The 22,635-nt window shown below is 32.2% G+C and overlaps 1 protein-coding gene across 5 annotated transcripts in view; it reads left to right on the forward strand.

Annotated features, from left to right (window-relative positions):
• The window catches only part of LOC134720545 (MAM and LDL-receptor class A domain-containing protein 1-like), a 117,755-nt gene that overhangs the window by 12,754 nt on the left and 82,366 nt on the right, over positions 1-22,635 (forward strand). For 2 of the 5 annotated variants that reach the window (XM_063582856.1, XM_063582858.1), the window contains exons 4-8: positions 4,446-4,610; positions 13,689-13,763; positions 15,257-15,355; positions 16,824-16,914; positions 20,995-21,136. In XM_063582856.1, the coding sequence (XP_063438926.1) occupies positions 4,446-4,610; positions 13,689-13,763; positions 15,257-15,355; positions 16,824-16,914; positions 20,995-21,136 (572 nt within the window). The other 3 variants (XM_063582857.1, XM_063582860.1, XM_063582859.1) reach the window with 3 other exon arrangements.

Below are 22,635 nucleotides of genomic sequence, written 5' to 3' on the forward strand. Positions count from 1 at the left end.
GCATTTGCGACCGTCAAATCTACAATTGATGGTGGCAACTCTTCAACTACAGTACTGTTATTCCTTAAATATGACTAACCCTAAATATGAAAAACATCAAGATTTTTAGGCAGTTAAGCTGCCTTATGTGAGCACCTTAGATTTGTGTTCTACCCAATGAATGCTAAAATAGGTTTCGTTGTTATTATCTAGCTGGCAATTATGTTATTTATAAGTAATTTGGCGCTTTTTTCAAACTTTTAATTCTGGAATACTAAAAATATGACCACAAAAACCTTAAATTATCATTGAACCACCCAAAAGTTTTGAAGTTACACATACATGTAGGAAGTAGTGCTCAATAGAAATCCTTATGTAGTGCATTATCCCCTGTGCTTTTGGCTAAGATGTCCAAACAATTGTATGAAATATTTCATTGCTGAAAATCTGTAATAACAAGTCGTTTATTTTTCCCAAATGGCAAAATGCACAGGAATATTGTTCATGTCCAACAAATCTCTATTAGTTTAAACATATTTATTTAGAGTGGATTGGGAAACAAGTTTTGCAACTTATATTAATCCCTCTCCACTTTGCGGGTGCGAGTGCTGCCTTGTAGCGGCATTAGCCTACTCTTTTTCGAAATCTACAAGGGTGTCTTTAACGTGCAAGAGATATGGCTCTCTCTTAACACGGGTCAGCCATTTATCGTCCCCTTCCGACGGACTATCATTGTTTCCTCAAGACCATACTCGCAAATGGTGTCAAGGGAGAGCCGAAAATTGATTTCCTGAAATTTTCATCCCAAACACAAATCTCTATGATAGAGGAAATAAAGTTCTATATCTAAGTTGGGGGTAATTTTAACCTATCTTGCCAAATATGATTTTTGTTTTATGAATGAAACGAGGTCATAAAACAGATTCATAAATCGACGTTTATGAGATGTTATAAGTTATGTGAACAACTTGTCCCAGAGACAAGTCAGACCAAATCCAGTCAAACCGTCTAAAGAAGACAACTCAGACTGCTTGTCAGATTTACTAAGGGTTTCATATTATTTTAGACTAAAATCTCTTGTGGGGTCATCAATCTTTTGTGTACTGTGGTATATTTAGGGATATTTTAGGGGCATAAAGAAGGGATGGGTTTACTGTAGTATAAACCTATGAGATTTTATTTTTAAATTTTCAAATGACTTTTTCTCAAAAACAGTATGTGATAGACACACACAGTCTTAAGTAATGAAAGCAGGACAATAAAACAAACCAAATGAAATGAAGGGTGAGTCCCTGGGGATGATCCCAATCCCCTTTAATTGAAAATGTGTTTTTTTCTTGTAAATGGTTGTGATCCCCACCCCTAAACCATATATATTCATGTATGGGACAATATAATAAATCAAATGAAATTTATGGGGAGTCCCTGGGGTCACCCCAACCCCTCCTGTTTGAAAACTTGTAAACGGTCGAGATACCCACTCCTAAACCATAGTTATTCCTTTTCTTCATTTCAAAAAGATTTGAATGACATACAGGGTCAATCTCCTAGGCATCACATATGCATATTATTTTACTAGAACAAACCAATATGTACTGGACTTTGCCCAATGTCAGGGGACCATTGGAATGACAAATAATGGAAGCTTTGTTTATGAGACTTTGTAACCGCATCCTGTTACAATTGTTTCTTGTTCATTATAAAACTTTTATTGATGCAAAAAATTAGTCTGGGTTAATTTAATTTACTTTAGTTATTTTTTGAATTATATCTGGGCCTATACTAATTTTCATTTATAGCTCATTATTGATTAATTTGCCTTAATATTCAATTCATTGAACAAACATAAATGTACAATATACGAATGTTTAATATTTGTTCTTTCAAATGATAAAAAAAAGAATTGAAGCAACACTGCCACAGTTTCCATAATTAAATTTGCCTTGGTTTTTGGTTAACTGCATTACAGTGCTTACAGTGCTTTGATTATCTGATAACGTCACAATTATGTCATGATATGTACAGTTTTCATAAACATGATAAAAATTTTGAAAAATACAGAATACATGCAGTTTTCCTTCTTTATTTTCTTTGTGGAAACATCGTGCACAGCCAAGGAAAAAAAAATATTTCAAAAGAAGCTTTATCATAACTATGGACATAATCTCACCAAATATAAAGAAGTTGATTCTTGTGTGTGCACATTATACTTTCCCAATCTAATGATCTAAAACATACTTATTGAATTTTTTTTTTCTTTTCTGAATATCTTGTAAATTGGTCTAGTTTGGAGTTATCTAAGAATATGTATGATAACTTTTAAATTTGCAGTAATATTTGGTTTTTTAATTTATATTGCCCATACTCATTTGTTTTTCACAAAAATTTGGCATCGCAACAGGATAACATACATGTATAGACCAGTTCAATTATTTGACCCATGAACACATATCATGAACTTTTACAAGATACTTATTATACCCCCGCTTTAAAAAAGGGGGGGGGGGGTATACTGTTTTACCTGTGTCTGTCCGTCAGTCCGTCCGTCCGTCAGTACATCTGTCCGTCCGTCAGTCTGTCCGTCCGTCAGTCCGTCCCATGAAACTTTCGTCACATTTTTCTCAGGAACTACAATACAAGGATTTCTGAAATTTGGTTTCAGGGTTTATCGTAGTCAGCTATACCGTGTGATGCGTTTTCAGATTGATCACTTGACAACTTCCTGTTTACTGAACACTTGTATGATTTTACACATGATAGCCAAGTTGAAAATTTTCGTCACATTTTTAGCTTACCTGGCCCGTCGTCGTCCGTCGTCATTAGCTTTTACAAAAATCTTCTCCTCTGAAACTACTGGGCAAAATTAAACCAAACTTGGCCACAATCATTATTAGGGTATCTAGTTTAAAAAATGTGTGGCATGACCCGGTCAACCAACCAAGATGGCCACCACGGCTAAAAATAGAACATAGGGGTAAAATGCAGTTTTTGGCTTATAACTCAAAAACCAAAGCATTTAGAGCAAATCTGAAAAGGGGTATAATTGTTGATCAGGTCAAGATCTATCTGCCCTGAAATTTTCAGATGAATCGGACAACCCTTTGTTGGGTTGCTGCCCCTGAATTTGTAATTTTAAGGAAATTTTGCTGTTTTTGGTTATTATCTTGAATATTATTATAGATAGAGATAAACTGTAAACAGCAATAATGTTCAGCAAAGTAAGATTTACAAATAAGTGAACCTGACTGAAATGGTCAGTTGATCCCTATAGGAGTTATTGCCCTTTTAATTCAATTTTTAACCATTTTTCGTAAATCTTAGTTATCTTTTACAAAAATCTTTTCCTGTGAAACTTTTGGGCCAAATTAATCCAAACTTGGCAACAATCATCTTTGGGTTATCTAGTTTAAAAAATGTGTGGCGTGACCCGGTCAACCAACCAAGATGGCCGTTACGGCTAAAATTAGAACATAGGGATAAAATGCAGTTTTTGGCTTATAACTCAAAAACCAAAGCATTTAGAGCAAATCTGACGAAATAAAATTGTTTATCAGATGAAGATATATCTGCCCTGAAATTTTCAGATAAATATGACAACCCGTTCTTGGGTTGCTGCCCCTGAATCGGTAATTTTAAGGAAATTTTGCTGTTTTTGGTTATTATCTTGAATATTATTATAGATAAAGATAAACTGTAAACAGCAATAATGTTCAGCAAAGTAAGATATACAAATAAGTGAACCTGACAGAAATAGTCAATTGACCCCCTAAGGAGTTATTGTCCTTTATAGTCAATTTTTAACAATTTTCTTAAAATTTGTAAATTTTTATTAAGATTTTCCACTGAAACTACTGGGCCAAGTTCATTATAGATAGAGGTAATTGCAAGCAGCAAAACTGTTTATTAAAGTAAGATTTACAAACACATCACCATCACCAAAACACAATTTTGTCATGAATCCATCTGCTTCCTTTGTTTAATATTCACATAGACCAAGGTGAGCGACACAGGCTCTTTAGAGCCTCTAGTTCTAAGGAACTACAATACAAGGATTTCTGAAATTTGGTTTCAGGGTATATCTAAGTCAGCTATACCGTGTGATGCGTTTTCAGATTGATCACTTGACAACTTCCTGTTTACCAAACACTTGTATGATTTTACACATGATAGCCAAGTTGAAAATTTCGTCACATTTTTCTCAGGAACTACAATACAAGGATTTCTGAAATTTGATTTCAGGATTAATATAAGTCAGCTATACGGCCGTGTGATGCGTTTTTAGATTCATCACTCGACAACTTCCTGTTTACCGAACACTTGCATATTTTTACACTATTAATATTATCCACTTGCGGCGGGGGTATCATCAGTGAGCAGTAGCTCGCAGTTTCACTTGTTTTTCTTGAAATAGTTCTTGTAAGTTTTATGCATAGATGTTTTTCATTCAAATTTTATATTTTTATTAGGTCAGACAAGGAAGTTTTGGGAAACGACATCTTGACAGACCGAGCAAGTCTTATGCAAGGAAAATGGAAGAAGGCATGCAAAAACTAACACAAAGGAAAAGGTTGTTGGCAGAGAGAAATATGAAAGAATGGAGGAAATCAAATGGAGATCTACCTGAACCCGAGGTATTAAGAATATGTCAGTGTGGCAGCTTTTAAGTTAAAGGCATAAACAAGTGTCTGACTGACCAGTCAGAGCTCTGACATAAACAAGTCAGAATAAACTGACTTCTTCAAGTCAGAAAATGTTTTGAAATTCTGACCTGTACGGGTCAATTTTTGTTTTGCGTAGTTTTCCATCGAGTCCGTCAAACCAGAAGTTATTTTGAATTTGCCGCCGATCTAAGACACATACGATCACGTGGTTTTTTGCGAGAGATCACGTGTTTGAGAGTCGTTGTTTTGGGAGTTTCTCGAACGAGAAGTTATTGAAAATATAGTGATTATTAACGTTTTTTTAGTGAAAATCTAGGTCAATGTTGTCATTTTCAGATGGTAATTCATATTACCTCCGTATTTTCATGGCCATTTTAATATTTTTTACGTGTAAAGAAGGTCTTTGCAAGTGATTTTGTTGCTGTTTCATGAAGGCGCGTGACCTGTAAATACGGACGCGTGGCCTTTGAGATGACCTGGTGTCTGACAATTCTGACTTGTTCAGGTCAGAAAATGTTGTTATGATAATGAACTGTTATTTTCGGGAGACAACTCGTGTTGTCTTAAACAGTATTAACATTATTAACCAGTCAGTGCAATTTTAAAAGTGAAATTATTGCTTCAAGATGAACATCGTCACGTGATTTTTCTATTTTTAAACTCAATCATGAATTGACTTTTAAACCTTTCCGAGTTTGCGGCTTATTAAATATATTTGTTTTTTCGTTTCTCCAAATGAGAAAAACGATCTTTTGAATATTGATATTCATGAAAATGAAATGAAAATCGGAATAATTTAAATAAAGGAAAAAGGAAGGGAGGGTTTAACTAAAGAACCAAATATTTTTTTAGTTTTATTTTAAAAAAAAAAGATTTTAACTTGAGAACATTAAAAGATTCACAAAACGGGTTTTCAGTTATGATTATGGAATATGATATTAAAAATAAATCAAATGAAATGTAGGGTGAGTCTCAAAGGGATAACCCCTACCCCTGTCATTTAACTTGTGAACAGTCAAGAATCCTGCCCCCTAAACTCAATTTGTTCTCTCTGTAAAGTATCATGAAATATACCAGGCAAGTCTCTATGGGTCGCCCAACCCCTTGTCATTTGAGAAAAATCTTACATCTTGAAAATGATAAGATCCCCTTTAAACCATATATATTCCTTTTTATAATGTCAAATTGATTTGAATGAAATATACTGGGCTAGTCTCTGGGTTTAACCCCCCCTTGCCATTTGTGAATGTTCTCATATTTTGTAAACGGTCGAGATCCCCACCCATAAACCATATATATTCTTGTATGGGAAAATAAAACAAACCCAATGAAATATAGGGGAAGTCCCTTGGGGGGGGGGGGGGGGGGGGGGTCCACACCACCCCTCCTGTGTGAAAACATGTAAATGGTCAAGACCCCCACAACTGTACCATATATATATATAAGTGTAAGTGACAACAAGACAAATCAAATGAAATAAAGATAAAGTCCCTTGGGGTCACCCCACTCCCTTATGTTTGTAAATTTGTAAGCCCTTGAGATCCCCACCCCTTAAGCCTATATATTATTATATGGGACAATACAACGAATCAAATAAAATAAAGGGAAAGTCCATGGGGGTCATCCCCATCCACCTTTCTGAAATGGTCTGGATCACCACCCCTTAACCGTATAATATTCCTGTTCGTCATTTCAAGAAGATTTGAATGACATACAGGGTCAATCCCTAGAAGTTACCTACATGTATGCATATCACTTTACTAGACCAAACCAATTTTTACTTGAACTTGCTCAATGTCAGGCGACCATGGGAATGACAAATTATTGGAGCTTTGTTTGAGAGACCTCCTAACAGCATCCTGTTACAATTATTTTTATTTGCTGAGAGACCACCTTTACATATTATATTGATCAGTGTTTGTGCAAACAGAATTGTCTATTCAGTATTATTTTCCTCTCACATGAATCACTTCTTATTAATTACATGGCATATATGTTTTCCTATGAAGTTACCATACGCATCTATAATTCTTACCCCAGATGCATAGCCACATAAAGCATTAACCTTTTATTTAAAATATAGATAGTCTTTGTTTCTACAGAAGTGAGAAGAACATTGGAAGTCAGTATGTTCCGACTTATAAAAGTCTGAATGAAACGCGCGTCTGGCATACTAAATGACAATCCTGGTACTTTTGATAACTATTCTGACTTTAATTCAATAAGACTCAGAATGATCTGAAGATACTGACTTGTTTTTAATGTTAAGAGTATTTTAGAATATGAATGCTCTTGCCATGCTAGTACCATAAGAAATCCTGACAAGATTTTGTTCCCAAAAAATATATATTAAAAATAACAAGTGTACAATTGAACATAATTACAAAGTTATAAATGTTGCTAAAAAATCTATTTAAAAACACCCAATAGATAGTTATCTTTTACATGTATTTAAAAAACAGTGAAAATATTATGTATTATATGTACCGCTTCTTGAAGGACAACAAAGTCACCAAACTTAGTCTGATTTTCTAAGTATTTTCTCCTCAACATTTTTTTAAAACAGAACATAATTTGACCTATTTAAGTCAGTTTACAGAAGAAGAAAAAAATCCGATCAAACTAGGTTTCTTCATCTTAGCCCCCCCTTTTTTCTCCTTATCTGAATCTTCTACTGTTGAGTTAATCAATTGATATTTTTTTTTAAGAAACAATTCAGTCAAATGGTTTTTGGAATAATGTTTTTACAATCAAAAGTTTTATATGTTAACATAACAGAAAAAAAGTCATGAAAATACAAAAATAAAATTAATTTTTAAGATATTAATTTGATGAAATTTGTTAACAAAATACTTTTGAATATAAAATATACCAAATACATTTTTTTATAGTCCTCATTATTGTGACTTTGGGGGACCTTATTTCGTCAGTCTTTTATCTGGTTTCCCATACATTTTAAAATCAATATGAAAATCGTAGACTTAAAAGTTGAAATAAGTTTAGTTTTGACTGACTCTTTGAAGTCAGAACATGAATTTGACCTGTTAAAGTCAGTTTACAGAGATAAATTAAATCCAATGAAAACTATGTCTTCTTCTTCTAAGCCCCCCCCCTTTTCCCATTATCTGAATCTGCTACTGTTGGGTTAATTAATTGGTAGGTTTATTAGAAACAATTCAGTCAAATCGTTTAAAATTAATATATTCTGATTTTCCAATACATTCTTAAATGCATATGACAATGCCAGACTAAAACGTTGTACTAATTAGCTAAAGTGAAGTTTTTGACTGACTCTTTGAAGTCAGAACATAATTTGACCTGTTAAAGTCAGTTGACAGGAAAAAAATGTCCAATCAAAACTAGGTCGTCTTCCTTTAAGCCCCCTCCATATCTGAATCTGCTACTGTTGAGTTAATTAATTCATATTTTTTTTTAAGAATCAATTCAGTCAAATGGTTTTTAAAATAATGTTTTTTTAAAACCAAAAGTTCCAAATCTTAATTTAACAGAAAAAAGTCATGAAAATACAGAAATAATACAAGATTTTTTTTTAAAATAATTTGATGAAAATCTTTAGAAATCAAAATGCATTTGAATATTGAATATATCAAATAAAATTGTTCCATCATTTTTAAATCAATATGAAAATCCTGGCCTTAAAAGTTGAAATTAGTTTAGTTTTGACAGACTCTTTGAAGTCAGAACATGATTTGACCTGATAAAGTCAGTTTACAGGGGGGAAAATCCAATTAAACTAGGTTTCTTCATCTTAGCATCCCCCTTTTTCTTTATCTGAATCTGCTACTGTTGATTTTAATTAATTAAAAAAATTTTTTAAGAAACAATTTAGTCAAATGGTTTTTAGAATATTTTTTTTACAACTATAAGTTCTATATGTTAAAAATTCATGAAAATGCAGAAATAGAATAAATTTTTAAGATATTAATTTGATATAATTTGTTAACAAAAACATTTAAATATAAAATATACCGAATACATTTTTTTATAGTCCTCATTATTGTGACTTTGGGGGACCTTATTTAGTCAGTCTTATATCTGGTTTCCCATACATTTTAAAATCAATATGAAAATCCTAGACTTAATTAAGTTGAAATAAGTTTAGTTTTGACTGACTCTTTGAAGTCAGAACATGAATTTGACCTGTAAAAGTCAGTTTACAGAGATAAATTAAATCCAATGAAAACTATGCCCCCCCCTTTTTCCCCTTATCCGAATCTGCTACTGTTGGGTTATTTAATTGATAGGTTTATTAGAAATGATTCAGTCAAATGGTTAAAAATAATTTATTTTACAACCAAAAGTTCCATGTGTTAACTTACCAGAAAAGAAAGGTCATGAAAATACAGAAATATAATAATAATTTCAAGATGATTTGATGAAATTTGTAAACAAAATATATTTGAATATAAAATATACCAAAGACATTTTTTTATAGTCCTTGTTATTGTGACTTTATTATTGGGTGTCTTTTATCTGATTTTCCAATACATTCTTAAATGCATATGACAATGCCAGACTAAAAAGTTGTACTAATAAGCTAAAGTGAAGTTTTTGACTGACTCTTTGAAGTCAGAACATAATTTGCAAATTATATATTTGAATATTGAATATGCAAAATAAACTTTTTTATAGTCCTCATTATTGAGCCGTATGGGGACCTTATTTCGTCAGTCTTTTATCTGGCTTTTCCATACATTTTTAAATCAATATGAAAAAACTAGACTATAAAGTTGAAATAAGTTTAGTTGGGACTGACTCTTTGAAGTCAGAACACGATTTGACCTGTTAAAGTCAGTTAACAGGGAAAAAATGTCCAATCAAAACTAGGTCTTCTTTCTTTAAGCCCCCTCCATATCTGAATCTGCTACTGTAGAGTTAATTAATTCATTATTTTTTTCAATCTTATTAAAATAAGTTCTCATTACTTGCTCCTTGATAAAGAAACAATTCAGTCAAATGGTTTTTAAAATAATGTTTTTTTTTTAAAACCAAAAGTTCCAAATATTAATTTAACAGAAAATAGTCATGAAAATACAGAAATATAATAAATTTTTTAAGATAATTTGAAGAAATTTGTTAACAAAATATATTTGAATTTTAAATACTAGTATACCATACACTTTTTTATAGTCCTCATTTTTGTGACTTTATTATTGGGTGTCTTTTATCTGAGTTTCTTATACATTCTTAAATGCATATGACAATCCCAGACTTAAAGTTGCAATACTTAATTAAAGTATAGTATTTTACTGACTCCTTGAAGTCAGAACATAATGTGACTTGTTCAAGTCAGTTTGCACTTACAGGATTTACCTCAATGAAATATTAAGATATCAAAAATATACCAAATTATCTTTTATATAGTTCTTACAATTGTGACTTAATATTTGTGATTTTTTTTCCTACTTGTATCCATACATTCTAACTATTACATCACAATCATGATAATGCCCGACTATTACAGAACTTTGCAAACCATTTAGTTTTTGACGGACTCTTTTAAGTCAGAACATGATTTGACCTGTTCAAGTCAGTTTGAAGAACAAAATTTCAAATCAAAGCTAAGTGATCTTCCTCTTAGTCTTACCCCCCTTCTGAATCTGCCACTGTTGAGTTTATTTATTAATAAGTTTTTTAAGAAACAATTAAATCAAATGGTCATTTATCTTAGAGGATCTTGCATGTAGTTTACGTGTCTTTTATCTGACTCTTCCATACATAACATTAATATCATACATGTATGGCAATGCCTGACTTAAAAAATTCAAAATTTCCATAAACTTAGCTTTTGACTGATTTTTTTAAGTAAGAACATGATTTGACCTGTTTAAGTCAATTTGTCTGAACATGCCCATTTGACCTGTTAAAGTCAATTTGCCTGAACATGATTTGACCTGTTAAAGTCAGATTGCAGAACAAATTTTCAAATCAATGATAGGTGTACAATATTAATGAGTTCCTTTAAGCCCTGCTTCTGAATCTGCGAATTTATTATTTGTTAAATGTTTAGAAACAATTTAGTCAAATGGTTATTTATTTTAGGGGATCTTAAGATACATTTCCTATATTCTGACGTTCCCATACTTTCATTTAATATCATATGTCAGTGCCCCACTCTAAAAATTGCAATACAATTAGTTTTGGACTGACTGTTAAAAGTCAAAACATGATTTGACTTGTTTAAAAGAAAATGCATTTAAATATTGAATATATCAAATATTTTTTTTATAGTCCTCATTGTGACTTGAGGGGACCTTATTTCCTCTGTGCTATATCTGGCTTTCCAATACATTTTTAAATCAATATGACAGAACTAGACTTGGTTGAAGTAAGTTTAGTTTTGACTGACTTTTAAGTCAGAACATAGTGTGACTTGTTTGAGTCAGTTAGCACAGCAGTATTTACCTCAATGAAATATTAAAATAATAAATGTTTTGCTCTTGATAAATTTAGCTAAAGGTGGATGAGAATAGATCCTTTATTTTTTCCTTGGAAGATTGAAGGTATTGTCATGGTACTAGTAAATGTATCCAATATTGTATTTTGTAAATCTTTTGATATTGACAGAAAATTGTATGATCCATTTTTTCTCCCCTGGTTTTTGTTTGTATTTTGAAATGATTAAATTTAATGAGATAAATATTTTATGTTAAGATTCTGGAAAGAAGAAGGTTTGATGAGCCCCACTTTTTAAACTCTTTGATTGGAAACAAGTAAACACTATATTTTTATGGAGATTGATAACAAAGTGGTAGTAATGACTGCTTCAAGTCAGAACAAAAAATGACCTCTCTAAGTCAAAATGCATCAAAAAGGGACATAAATCTAATTAGAATATGACGATATTAAGTCACAATATTTTGTGCAAAAGCTGACCTGTGGAAGTCATTTTATGATAAATTAAAGTCTGACATAAACTGACCTGTACAAGTCATATTCTGTTGAGTGCAAGAAGGGAGACAACACTTACATCAAATTATATCTGACCTATGGAAGTCATTTTATTCTGACTTGTTTATGTCAGAGCTCTGACTGCTGACCCCACCAATGCTATAAATATTAGGTCTGGAAACTGTCATATTTGCCAGTCTTGTCCTAAACTGAAAGTATTTTGTCCTAATCGTCTAATTTGGATGTAGGACAAATTTTATTTTTCAACAGAAAAAATTTTGGTCATTTCGTTGATCGAGTTTCAAAATTGCCATTTTGAACATAATTTTGTTTTGTTATCCATTTCCTGTAAATAAACTGCCACTCCAGTAAAGTGTTATAATCCTGAGGGCCATCCTTATAACTATATTTATGCCTTGGGGAGCTATTGGCTAATGATGGCTTATCTCTTTACCTGTGTTTTTAATTCACACCTGGCTACTAATCACAAGCTCAGAGTGAGAACTAATATTATTAATGGAACTATTTTGTAGAAATATATTATTGATACACAAATGTTTTTGTGTAATGCCTGTACATATAATTTTAATTCCAAATCCCTGTCTTGGTCCAATCAGCTTGGGGGTTTCCCAGTTGCTGCTTCATGTGAAATATCGTTTACTAATTGCTTTTCGAGTATATACTAATTAACCAATCAAAATTAACACTGCATTTGAATTAACATGATTAACCAATGATCAGTGCTTAATTAATAGGGCTTTTGTTTAAGACACAAGTACATAATTATTCTGAAACCACAGCTTGCTTTGAGCAGACATTCAAATTTCCTGGTTCTTAAATTGTCCCAAACTTGTGTTTGTTCAGGTTATACTTCTAACCAAGAACCAGTTAACATATCTTTGGCCCCTTATTTATCTCTGAATAGTGTAAAACAGATGCTTTCATTTGAACTGTATCATTTCAGTGTTTGGTTCGAGCCCCTAAGGGGAAAGCATCTAAGTATTTGCAACATAGACCCTAAATAGAATAAGAAGCAATATATAAGGAGGATTGTGGGGGACTAGTAATGTGGATGAATGCCTCGTTCACATGTGCATTTAATTCAAATTCGAAATCCAATTCACCAATCACGTTCACAGTCACTCTTCTTTTTAGCTCACCTGAAAGGTCAAGTGAGCTTTTCTCATCACTTGGCGTCCGTCGTCTGTAAACTTTTACAAAAATCTTCTCCTCTGAAACTACTGGGCCAAATTTCACCAAACTTGACCACAATCATCCTTGGGGTATCTAGTTTAAAAAATGTGTCCGATGATCTCGCCATCCAACTAAGATGGCCGCTATGGCTAAAAATAGAACACGGGGGTAAAATGTATATTTTGGCTTATATCTTTGAAACCAAAGCATTTAGAGCAAATCTCGGTAAAATTGTTGATCAGGTCAAGATCTATCTGCCCTGAAATTTTCAGACGAATCCAACAACCTTTTGTTGGGTTGCTGCCCCTGAATTGTTTTTGTAAGAAAATTTTGCAGTTTTTGGTTATTATCTGGAATACTATTATTGATAGAGATAAACTGTAAACAGCAATAATGTTCAGCAAAGTAAGACCTACAAATAAGTTAACATGACCAACATGTATCAAAATAAACATAAGGGATGACTGAGAAAATTATCATTTTGAGTCATTTAAATCATTTTATTATTAATTTAAACTGTTAATGCCTTCCCTTAATTGCTCTTCATCGATTTTAGGAAAATGGTAGGATAAATGCAATGCAACAGTGAAAACAGTTTGTTGATGCTATGAGTATGAGCATACTCATGCAGTAATATGATTTGGACGATCTTTTTTTGAAAAAAGCACCAACTTTTAAGTTATATCAAAATGACCGAAATTAGGTGAAAAAAATTCTGGATCTAATGGTTCTTTCTTTCTTTTTTTCTTTTTTTTTGGGGGGGGGGGGGGTCTGTACTTGTATCATTAATGATGTTGCTAGCTATGGCCAGGGAAAATTTATTTTATAATTGCTTTCAGTTATACAATTTTAAAAAAAGTCCTAGAAAAATATATAATGCTTAAAAGAAGACTGAACAGATTGTACTTTAAGACTGAACAGATTGTACTTTTTCCCTTTTAGAACATTGACCCTGATGACCCTGAATCTAACCTGTTTGAAGGTATGGAAATTGAAAACAATGGACATCCTCATCTAGTAAGTATTTATAATAATCTGATTGGTTTAGAAAAAGTCACATGTCCAACAACGTTTTCAAAGGTGGACTGAAAATAGAAGATAATAAAGTGTTATTGCATGGGTATTTTTGGAAAAGTGATATTATATTGTTATTTTTTATTCAGTCATGTTGAGTCTTATCCTATCCCTCTGGATTTAAAGATGGTACAAAATTATAAATGGATGAAATGTCATGAAAATGATTGTGTGTTTATATGTCTTGTACAAATTCAATATCTTTTCATAAGAATATTTTATTTTATATTTTTTTACCAACCTAATCTAATTATTTCCAATTAATTTAATTAATTTATGAAAACAACCATTCAAATATAATTATATGAATTAAGAATGTGAGCATACATGTACTTATAGCATCAAAATGAGAAAGGGGTCATCCATAATTGTCAACCATTTTCCAAAGTGTACAAACTGTACAATGGGTGGGATGGAAATAACAAATCTACATGATATATGGTTTTTTTTCTTTCCAGAATTTTACGTCAGATATGTTTTAGTTTATTTTTGGTGCAAATTTCTATAATAAAGTATACTATAAAAGACAGGATCTCAGTTTTATTAAATATTCTTGTCAAAAAATTAGAAAATAGTTGATTTACACTTTTTGAGGGAGATTGGGGTCTGAAAAGTGTATGTTTTGTACACTTTGGAAAATGGTTGACAATTATGGATAACCTCAAACAAGAAGATAGAAACAAAAAAACATTAAAAAAAATCTAGGGCATTATGTTATTCAGTTTATACATTGATCGTTTGTCTGTCTGTTCATTCGTCTATCTGTCTGTCTCGCTTTAGGTTGAAGTATTACTAATTAGGTCAAGTTAGTTTTTGATGAAGTTTAAATCCAATTAATTTGAAACTTAGTATACATGTTCCCTATTGGATATGATCTTTCCAATTGTAATGCCAAATTAGAGTTTGAACACCAATTTCACGGTCCATTGAACAATGAATATGATAGTGCAAGTGGGGCATCTGTGTACTATGGACACATTCTTGTTAATAGTCTATTATAAAGAATATGAAGGATGTTTCTGTTTTGACATCACTTACTGTTGACAGATTCACAAATCTTTTTAAATATCACTTTCTGTTGACAGATTCTGTTACTGTTTTGACATCACTTCCTGTTGACAGATTCACAAATCTTTTTAGATTATCAGAGTTGGTTAATGTTATCAAAATTATCTTCTATATAAACTTGTATGACATTTTTTAAGATGTTTATGAAAGAACTTATTAATTTTATCGCAAGACAGAAATTAAAAAGTGACTTTCTAATCAGTTTATAATTTTTACATCTGATTATATTAATTTCTTCTTTTTTTGGCAATGTGGAAAGGATTCCATGAATTTTTCTTAACATAATGTAAACTCTATAGAAAGGTCTTCAGAAGATACTGAAAATAGCAACAGAAGAAACATCTGATTACTGTTATTATAATTAATAGGTTCAAGGACTCCACCCAGAAAACAGCGCTAAGACGTATGGTGATTCCCATGACTCGCACAAACTTATACCAGAACAAGAAGTACTAGCCAAGAAATCAGTGAGTAGATATCACATTTATGGCTTAACCAATGAAAATTCCTGTCATTTCAGACAAGAAATCAGTGAGTAGATATCACATTTATGGCTTAACCAATGAAAATTCCTGTCATTTCAGACAAAAAATCAGTGAGTAGATATCACATTTATGGCTTAACCAATGAAAATTCATGTCATTTCAGACAAAAATATGATGAGTAAAAGAGAATTTCAAAATATTTTTAATGTCCACTTCGACTTTAAATTTATCATTCTTACATTACAGTTTTCTAAGTCTAGTACAAAAACAACAGATTTTGAAGATATTTTTTTCCTTTCAAAGTGTAGAAGCCTATTTAAACAATCCATTTTTTTTTGTGACTTATAGAAAATGAATATAATTGTCACATAAAATTTAGAATGGAAATGGGGATGTTTTCTTAAAGGAAAACATCAAATTGGTTTCATAACAACATAAAAAAATATGCCACAAAGCTAAACATTAAATGAAAAGTAAATTACATCAATTCCAAACCCCAAGGAAAGTTCAAAACAATGTCCCCTATCAAATGGCGCAATCAAAAGCTCAAATACTTAAAACAAAAGAAAAACCAAGGACTCATATTCCTGACTTGGTACAGACATTACCTCGTCTAAAAAATTGGTAGATTAAACCTGCTGTCCTAGCCTGCTAAACCTTTCGGATCACTTGTATGACGATTAAACCTGGTGCTGTAGCCTGCTTAACCTTTCGGATCACTTGTATGACGATTAAACCTGGTGTCATAGCCTGCTTAACCTTTGGGATCACTTGTATGACAATTAAACCTGGTGCTGTAGCCTGCTTAACCTTTCGGATCACTTGTATGACAATTAAACCTGGTGTCATAGCCTGCTAAACCTTTCTGATCACTTGTATGACAATTAAATCTTGTGTTACAGCCTGCTAAACCTTTCGTATCACTTGTATGACAATTAAACCTGGTGCTGTAGCCTGCTTAACCTTTCGTATCACTTGTATGACAATTAAACCTGGTGCTGTAGCCTGCTAAACCTTTCGGATCACTTGTATGACGATTAAACCTGGTGTCATAGCCTGCTTAACCTTTGGGATCACTTGTATGACGATTAAACCTGGTGTCATAGCCTGCTTAACCTTTCGGATCACTTGTATGACAATTAAACCTGGTGTCATAGCCTGCTAAACCTTTCTGATCACTTGTATGACAATTAAATCTTGTGTTACAGCCTGCTAAACCTTTCGGATCACTTGTATGACGATTAAACCTGGTGTCATAGCCTGCTAAACCTTTCTGATCACTTGTATGACAGTTTTACCAAATTCCATCATTGACAACAATGTGTGAACAAAACAAACCAACACAATAGGTAGAATTGTCCCAAATAAGGCTGCAGCAGTCAACATTGTGTTATAATCACAAAAACTTGTGAAAATAAGTTTGTTTATAGTACCTTCTGTTTTTTTCCAGCGTTACTCAAGTGGCAGAAAGAGAAATTTTGACACTTATACCCCTTGGCTTTGGAAAAATGGAATTGTTCCTTATAGTATGTTTAACATGTGTAAGTACTGGACTCTATATAGTATACATAACACACTTTTTAGCTCACCCGACCTGAAAGGTCAAGTGACCTTTTTTATACACTTGGTGTCCGTCATGTGTTAACATTTACAAAAAACTTCTCCTCTAAAACCACTGGTCCCAATTTAACCAAACCTGGCCACAATCATCATTAGGGTATTTAGTTTTAAAAAAATCCGTCCGGTGACCTTGTCAAACAACCAAGATGGCTGACATGACTAAAAATAGAACATAGGGGTAAAATGTAGACTTTCACTTATATCTCTGAAACCAAAGCATTTAGAGCACATCTGACATGGTGTAAATAGCAATAATGTTCAGCAAAGTATTAAAGATCTTCAAAAAAGACAACAAACCAAAATGGTCAGTTGACCCCTTTAGGATTTATTTCCCTTTATAGTAAATTTTTAACCATTTTTTCATAAATCTTAGTAATCTTTTACAAAAATCTTCTCCTCTCAAACTAATGGGCCAAAATAATCTAAACTTGGCCACAATCATCTTTTGGGTATCTAGTTTAAAAAATGTGTCCAATGTCTTGACTACCCAACCAAGATGGCCGCCACAGCTAAAAATAGAACATAGGGGTAAAATGCAGTTTTTGGCTTATAACTCAAAAACTTAAGCATTAAGGGCAAATCTGACATGGGGTAAAAATGTTTATCACATCAAGATCTATCTGCCCTGAAATTTTCAGATGAATCAACAAACCCGTTGTTGGGTTGCTGCACCTGAATTGGTAATTTTAAGGAAATTTTGCTGTTTTTGGTTATTATCTAGAATATTATTATAGATAGAGATAAACTGTAAACAGCAATAATGTTCAGCAAACAAGTCAACATGACCGAAATGGTCAGTTGACCCCCTAAGGAGTTATTGTCCTTTATAGTAATTTTTTAACAATTTTCATAAAATTTGTAAATTTTTACTAACATTTTGCACTGAAACTACTGGACCAAGTTCATTATAGATAGAGATAATTGTAAGCAGCAAGAATGTTCAATAAAGTAAGATGTACAAACACATCACCATCATCAAAACACAATTTTGTCATGAATACATCTGCTTCCTTTGTTTAATATTCACATAGACCAAGGTGAGCGACACAGGCTCTTATAGAGCCTCTTGTTTGTTAAGGAGTAGGTCTGGTAAGGACTGATTTATAGGCTTCAAATTTCAGGTTCATCTGACAAAATATGTGACCACTTTTTAAACACTTAAGTTTCTATTTCATTTGAATCAATTAGTTTATGTGAATGATTTCAACTGATTTAATCATTAAAAATGATCTGATTCAAGCTCAACATGAAAAATCTACCAAAAATGCAAAAAAATGTCACTTTTTCACATGGTTTTTGTCAAAAATGAAAGTGGCTGCATCGGTGTTCATCCTCAACCTTTATATGTTATGTTTAATCTTAAAATACAACTTACATTTCAATATAAAGGTTGAACACAAATGCGTCCACTTTTGTTTTACACGAAAACTGTCCAAAATTTAACTAAAATGCTAAAACTGTGAAGATTTCAGTAATTTGTCATGACTTATTGGTGCTAGTACCTGATATATGTGCATTGTATTGTCAAAAACAGCCCCATATTTATGTAGCAAAAGCGTTCTACTGTCAAATAAATAACTAAAAGTTTACATTTTAACAATTTTGTAAAACCACTATATTTTGGGGTCAAAAAGGGGTCCTACTGGACCAACTCATGTTTATGATTTTTTGGAAAGATTAGAACTTGTTCTAAATCTTTACTTAGGCACCACCCTCCTTAACAACATGACAGGTTACCTACTGTTACTAAATGTATTTACACTAAAATATAGTTCCCTATGGTTCTCATGTATTTGCACATAATACACATAAAAACTGGGTATATTATTCGAGCAGTTCTATTTTAAGAATGCATGTCATTAAGGTGTGTTGATGTGCAGGCTTTTTTAAAAACATTTTGATTAGGTAAGTGGGTATTGATTCAACTAGTATGATTGACACTGTCATTATCACTAAACAATCAGAGACAAGGTGGACCTTTAATTACAATGCCCCACCTCCTAAACTGCCAATCAAATTGACCAAATTACCTATCAACCTCAGTCTTACATATTTACACAGACCCTCCAATATACATCTAATTCTTAATAAACAAGTACTTGACCTCATAATTGAATACACAAATGTGTATATTAGATATTTGATATTTATAAGGGTGATAGATTTATTTATTGCAAATTACTTTTGATCTACATTACAAAAAGTGATTCTGAAAATTATATCTGAAAGATAAATGATTAATGAATTAACAAGATCTTAAAAAAATAAAATATGAATATATAAAAGGTATTCAAGTATGGCCTATAATTTACTTGATAAATAGCCAATACTCATCTGTAATTAATCAACAATTTAGATTAGTTCACTTTTTTTTATCAGGAATTGGCTTGAAACAGTTTAAAAAATTTAAAACTTTTGATTATAACAAACCATTGTTTATTTCCCATCAATCATTACATGCATTATGTCTATTTTAGTCATTTGAATTTTTATTTAAAGTAAATAAATATTTTTGCAATCAAGAAAGAATCCACATTTCAATAAAATAAGTTTTTTAATTGGATTACGTTGAAAAAGTACATTTTCAATGACCTGTATTGAAAAATACTTTAAAAATTGATCAAAAGGCACTTTAAAACTTTTAATCTTCAATGCCATATAACCTCTGTTTTTTTCTGCTGGCACTTTAAAGTTTTTAGCTGTTGGTCTAAATTTATGTCTTACAAGGATAGTTGGTAACATTTTCTAGAAGATTATTTTTTTTTTTAAACATGTTCAGAACCGGCAACATAATTTCCATAAAATATAAACTGCAGTTTAAATAAAATTGTGCAAATTAAGAGACCCATTTAATTTGAGCTCATTTTATCCTCATACTGAAAAAGCAAGTTTCCTTCTAAAGACAAATGCAATTTTCAGCAATACTGCTGTATGAATGTTAATTTTTCCCCACCATACCTTAATATGAAATAATTCAAACTACTGTTCTAATCTTTCCATGAGTGATATCCATCACTTTGATTACAAAAATCTTCTCCTCTCTAACTACTCAGATAAATTTAACCAAACTTGTACACTATTACTACTAAATAGAGTTTAATGGCGACTACCCTTGCGGGTATTGCGCCAGATTACCTTGTATAAAAAAACATTTCGAGTAAATGTTTTAGAATTTTCATTGTTTAGGTGTAAGCCTATATTATATATTCATATTATAGAAATTTGTGAGTTTTTTGTTTTTGTTTCCCTTAAGTTTAATCTTATTTGTATCTGAACTATAGTGTTTGTTTTAGTTATCTTGATTATCTTTTGGTTAATTTAAAGTACGAAAAAGAAATATATGTGAACTTATTATTCCATCATTTGTAACTTAGCTTTCTTTGTTTATAAATATTTTAAATTAAGTTGGTAAATAGCTGTGTTTGTTGTTTATACATGAAAAATGTAAGTATCTAATACTCTTTGATAGTAGCTGTGTTTGTTGTTTATACATGAAAAATGTAAGTATCTAATACTCTTTGATAGACATATCTGATTTTTACAAATATGCAAATCCTAGAAGGGGTCCGACATATTCCCGTACATGGTGTATACATTAATGCAATTATACCGCGGCTCGTACGTCCTTGGTAAACTGTGATTCTCTGTATATTGAATTTGTCCACAATCATCATTAGGGTATTTTATTTAAAAAATGTGTCCAATGACAATTCCCTGCAAGCCAAGATGGCTGACATGGCTAAAAATAGTACATAGGGTAAATTGCTGTTTTTGGCTCCTATCTCTGTTCACCCAATCAGGCAATCCATTGTTGAGTTGTACACCTTTAAGTATTGAAAAATGATACATAGATTGATTTTGGCCTTTCCATTTGGGAATCCTACAAAAATTGTTTTGTTTTTTACTTGATCCTGTTTGAGGGTCCAGATTTTCAAATATCATTATCGTGCAGGAAAATCATGTGGGCTTCTAATCTGAAAGCCACTTGTTTCTTATTACAGCTGCAAATGCTCAGACAGTGATCAACAAAGCCATTCAACAGGTCAATGACTACACCTGTGTTAAATGGGTAACAACCAGTGATCCCCTATTCAACTCAACAGCTCTTGGACACTCTAATGTTGTTACATTTATAAATGCAGGGTATGTACACTTTTAAACAACCAGTGATCCCCTATTCAATCCATCAGCTCTTGGACACTCTAATGTTGTAACATTTATAAATGAAGGGTATGTACACTTTTAAACAACCAGTGATACCCGATTCGACTCATCAGCTCTTGGACACTCTAATGTTGTTACATTTATAAATGCAGGGTATGTACACTTTTAAACAACCAGTGATTCCCTATTCAATCCATCAGCTCTTGGACACTCTAATGTTGTTACATTTATAAATGGAGGGTATGTACACTTTTAAACAACCAGTGATCCCCTATTCAATCCATCAGCTCTTGGACACTCTAATGTTGTTACATTTATAAATGAAAGGTATGTACACTTTTAAACAACCAGTGATCCCCTATTCAATCCATCAGCTCTTGGACACTCTAATGTTGTTACATTTATAAATGAAGGGTATGTACACTTTAAACAACCAGTGATCCCCTATTTAATCCATCAGCTCTTGAACACTCTAATGTTGTTACATTTATAAATGAAGGGTATGTACACTTTTAAACAACCAGTGATCTCCTATTCAATCCATCAGCTCTTGAACACTCTAATGTTGTTACATTTATAAATGAAAGGTAGGTACACTTTTAAACAACCAGTGATCCCCTATTCAATCCATCAGCTCTTGGACACTCTAATGTTGTTACATTTATAAATGAAGGGTATGTACACTTTTAAACAACCAGTGATCTCCTATTCAATCCATCAGCTCTTGAACACTCTAATGTTGTTACATTTATAAATGAAAGGTAGGAACACTTTTAAACAACCAGTGATCCCCTATTCAATCCATCAGCTCTTGGACACTCTAATGTTGTTACATTTATAAATGAAGGGTATGTACACTTTTAAACAACCAGTGATCTCCTATTCAATCCATCAGCTCTTGAACACTCTAATGTTGTTACATTTATAAATGAAAGGTAGGTACACTTTTAAACAACCAGTGATCCCCTATTCAATCCATCAGCTCTTGGACACTCTAATGTTGTTACATTTATAAATGAAGGGTATGTACACTTTAAACAACCAGTGATCCCCTATTTAATCCATCAACTCTTGGACACTCTAATGTTGGTACATTTATAAATGAAGGGTAGGTACACTTTTAAACAACCAGTGATCCCCTATTCAATCCATCAGCTCTTGGACACTCTAATGTTGTTACATTTATAAATGCAGGGTATGTACACTTTAAACAACCAGTGATCCCCTATTCAATCCATCAACTCTTGGACACTCTAATGTTGGTACATTTATAAATGAAGGGTATGTACATTTTTAAACAACCAGTGATCCCCTATTCAATCCATCAGCTCTTGGACACTCTAATGTTGTTACATTTATAAATGAAGGGTATGTACATTTTTAAACAACCATTGATCCCCTATTCAATCCATCAGCTCTTGGACACTCTAATGTTGTTACATTTATAAATGCAGGGTATGTACACTTTAAACAACCAG

This window comes from Mytilus trossulus, chromosome 6 (assembly GCF_036588685.1).
Source record: "Mytilus trossulus isolate FHL-02 chromosome 6, PNRI_Mtr1.1.1.hap1, whole genome shotgun sequence".
Classification (NCBI taxonomy): domain Eukaryota; kingdom Metazoa; phylum Mollusca; class Bivalvia; order Mytilida; family Mytilidae; genus Mytilus; species Mytilus trossulus.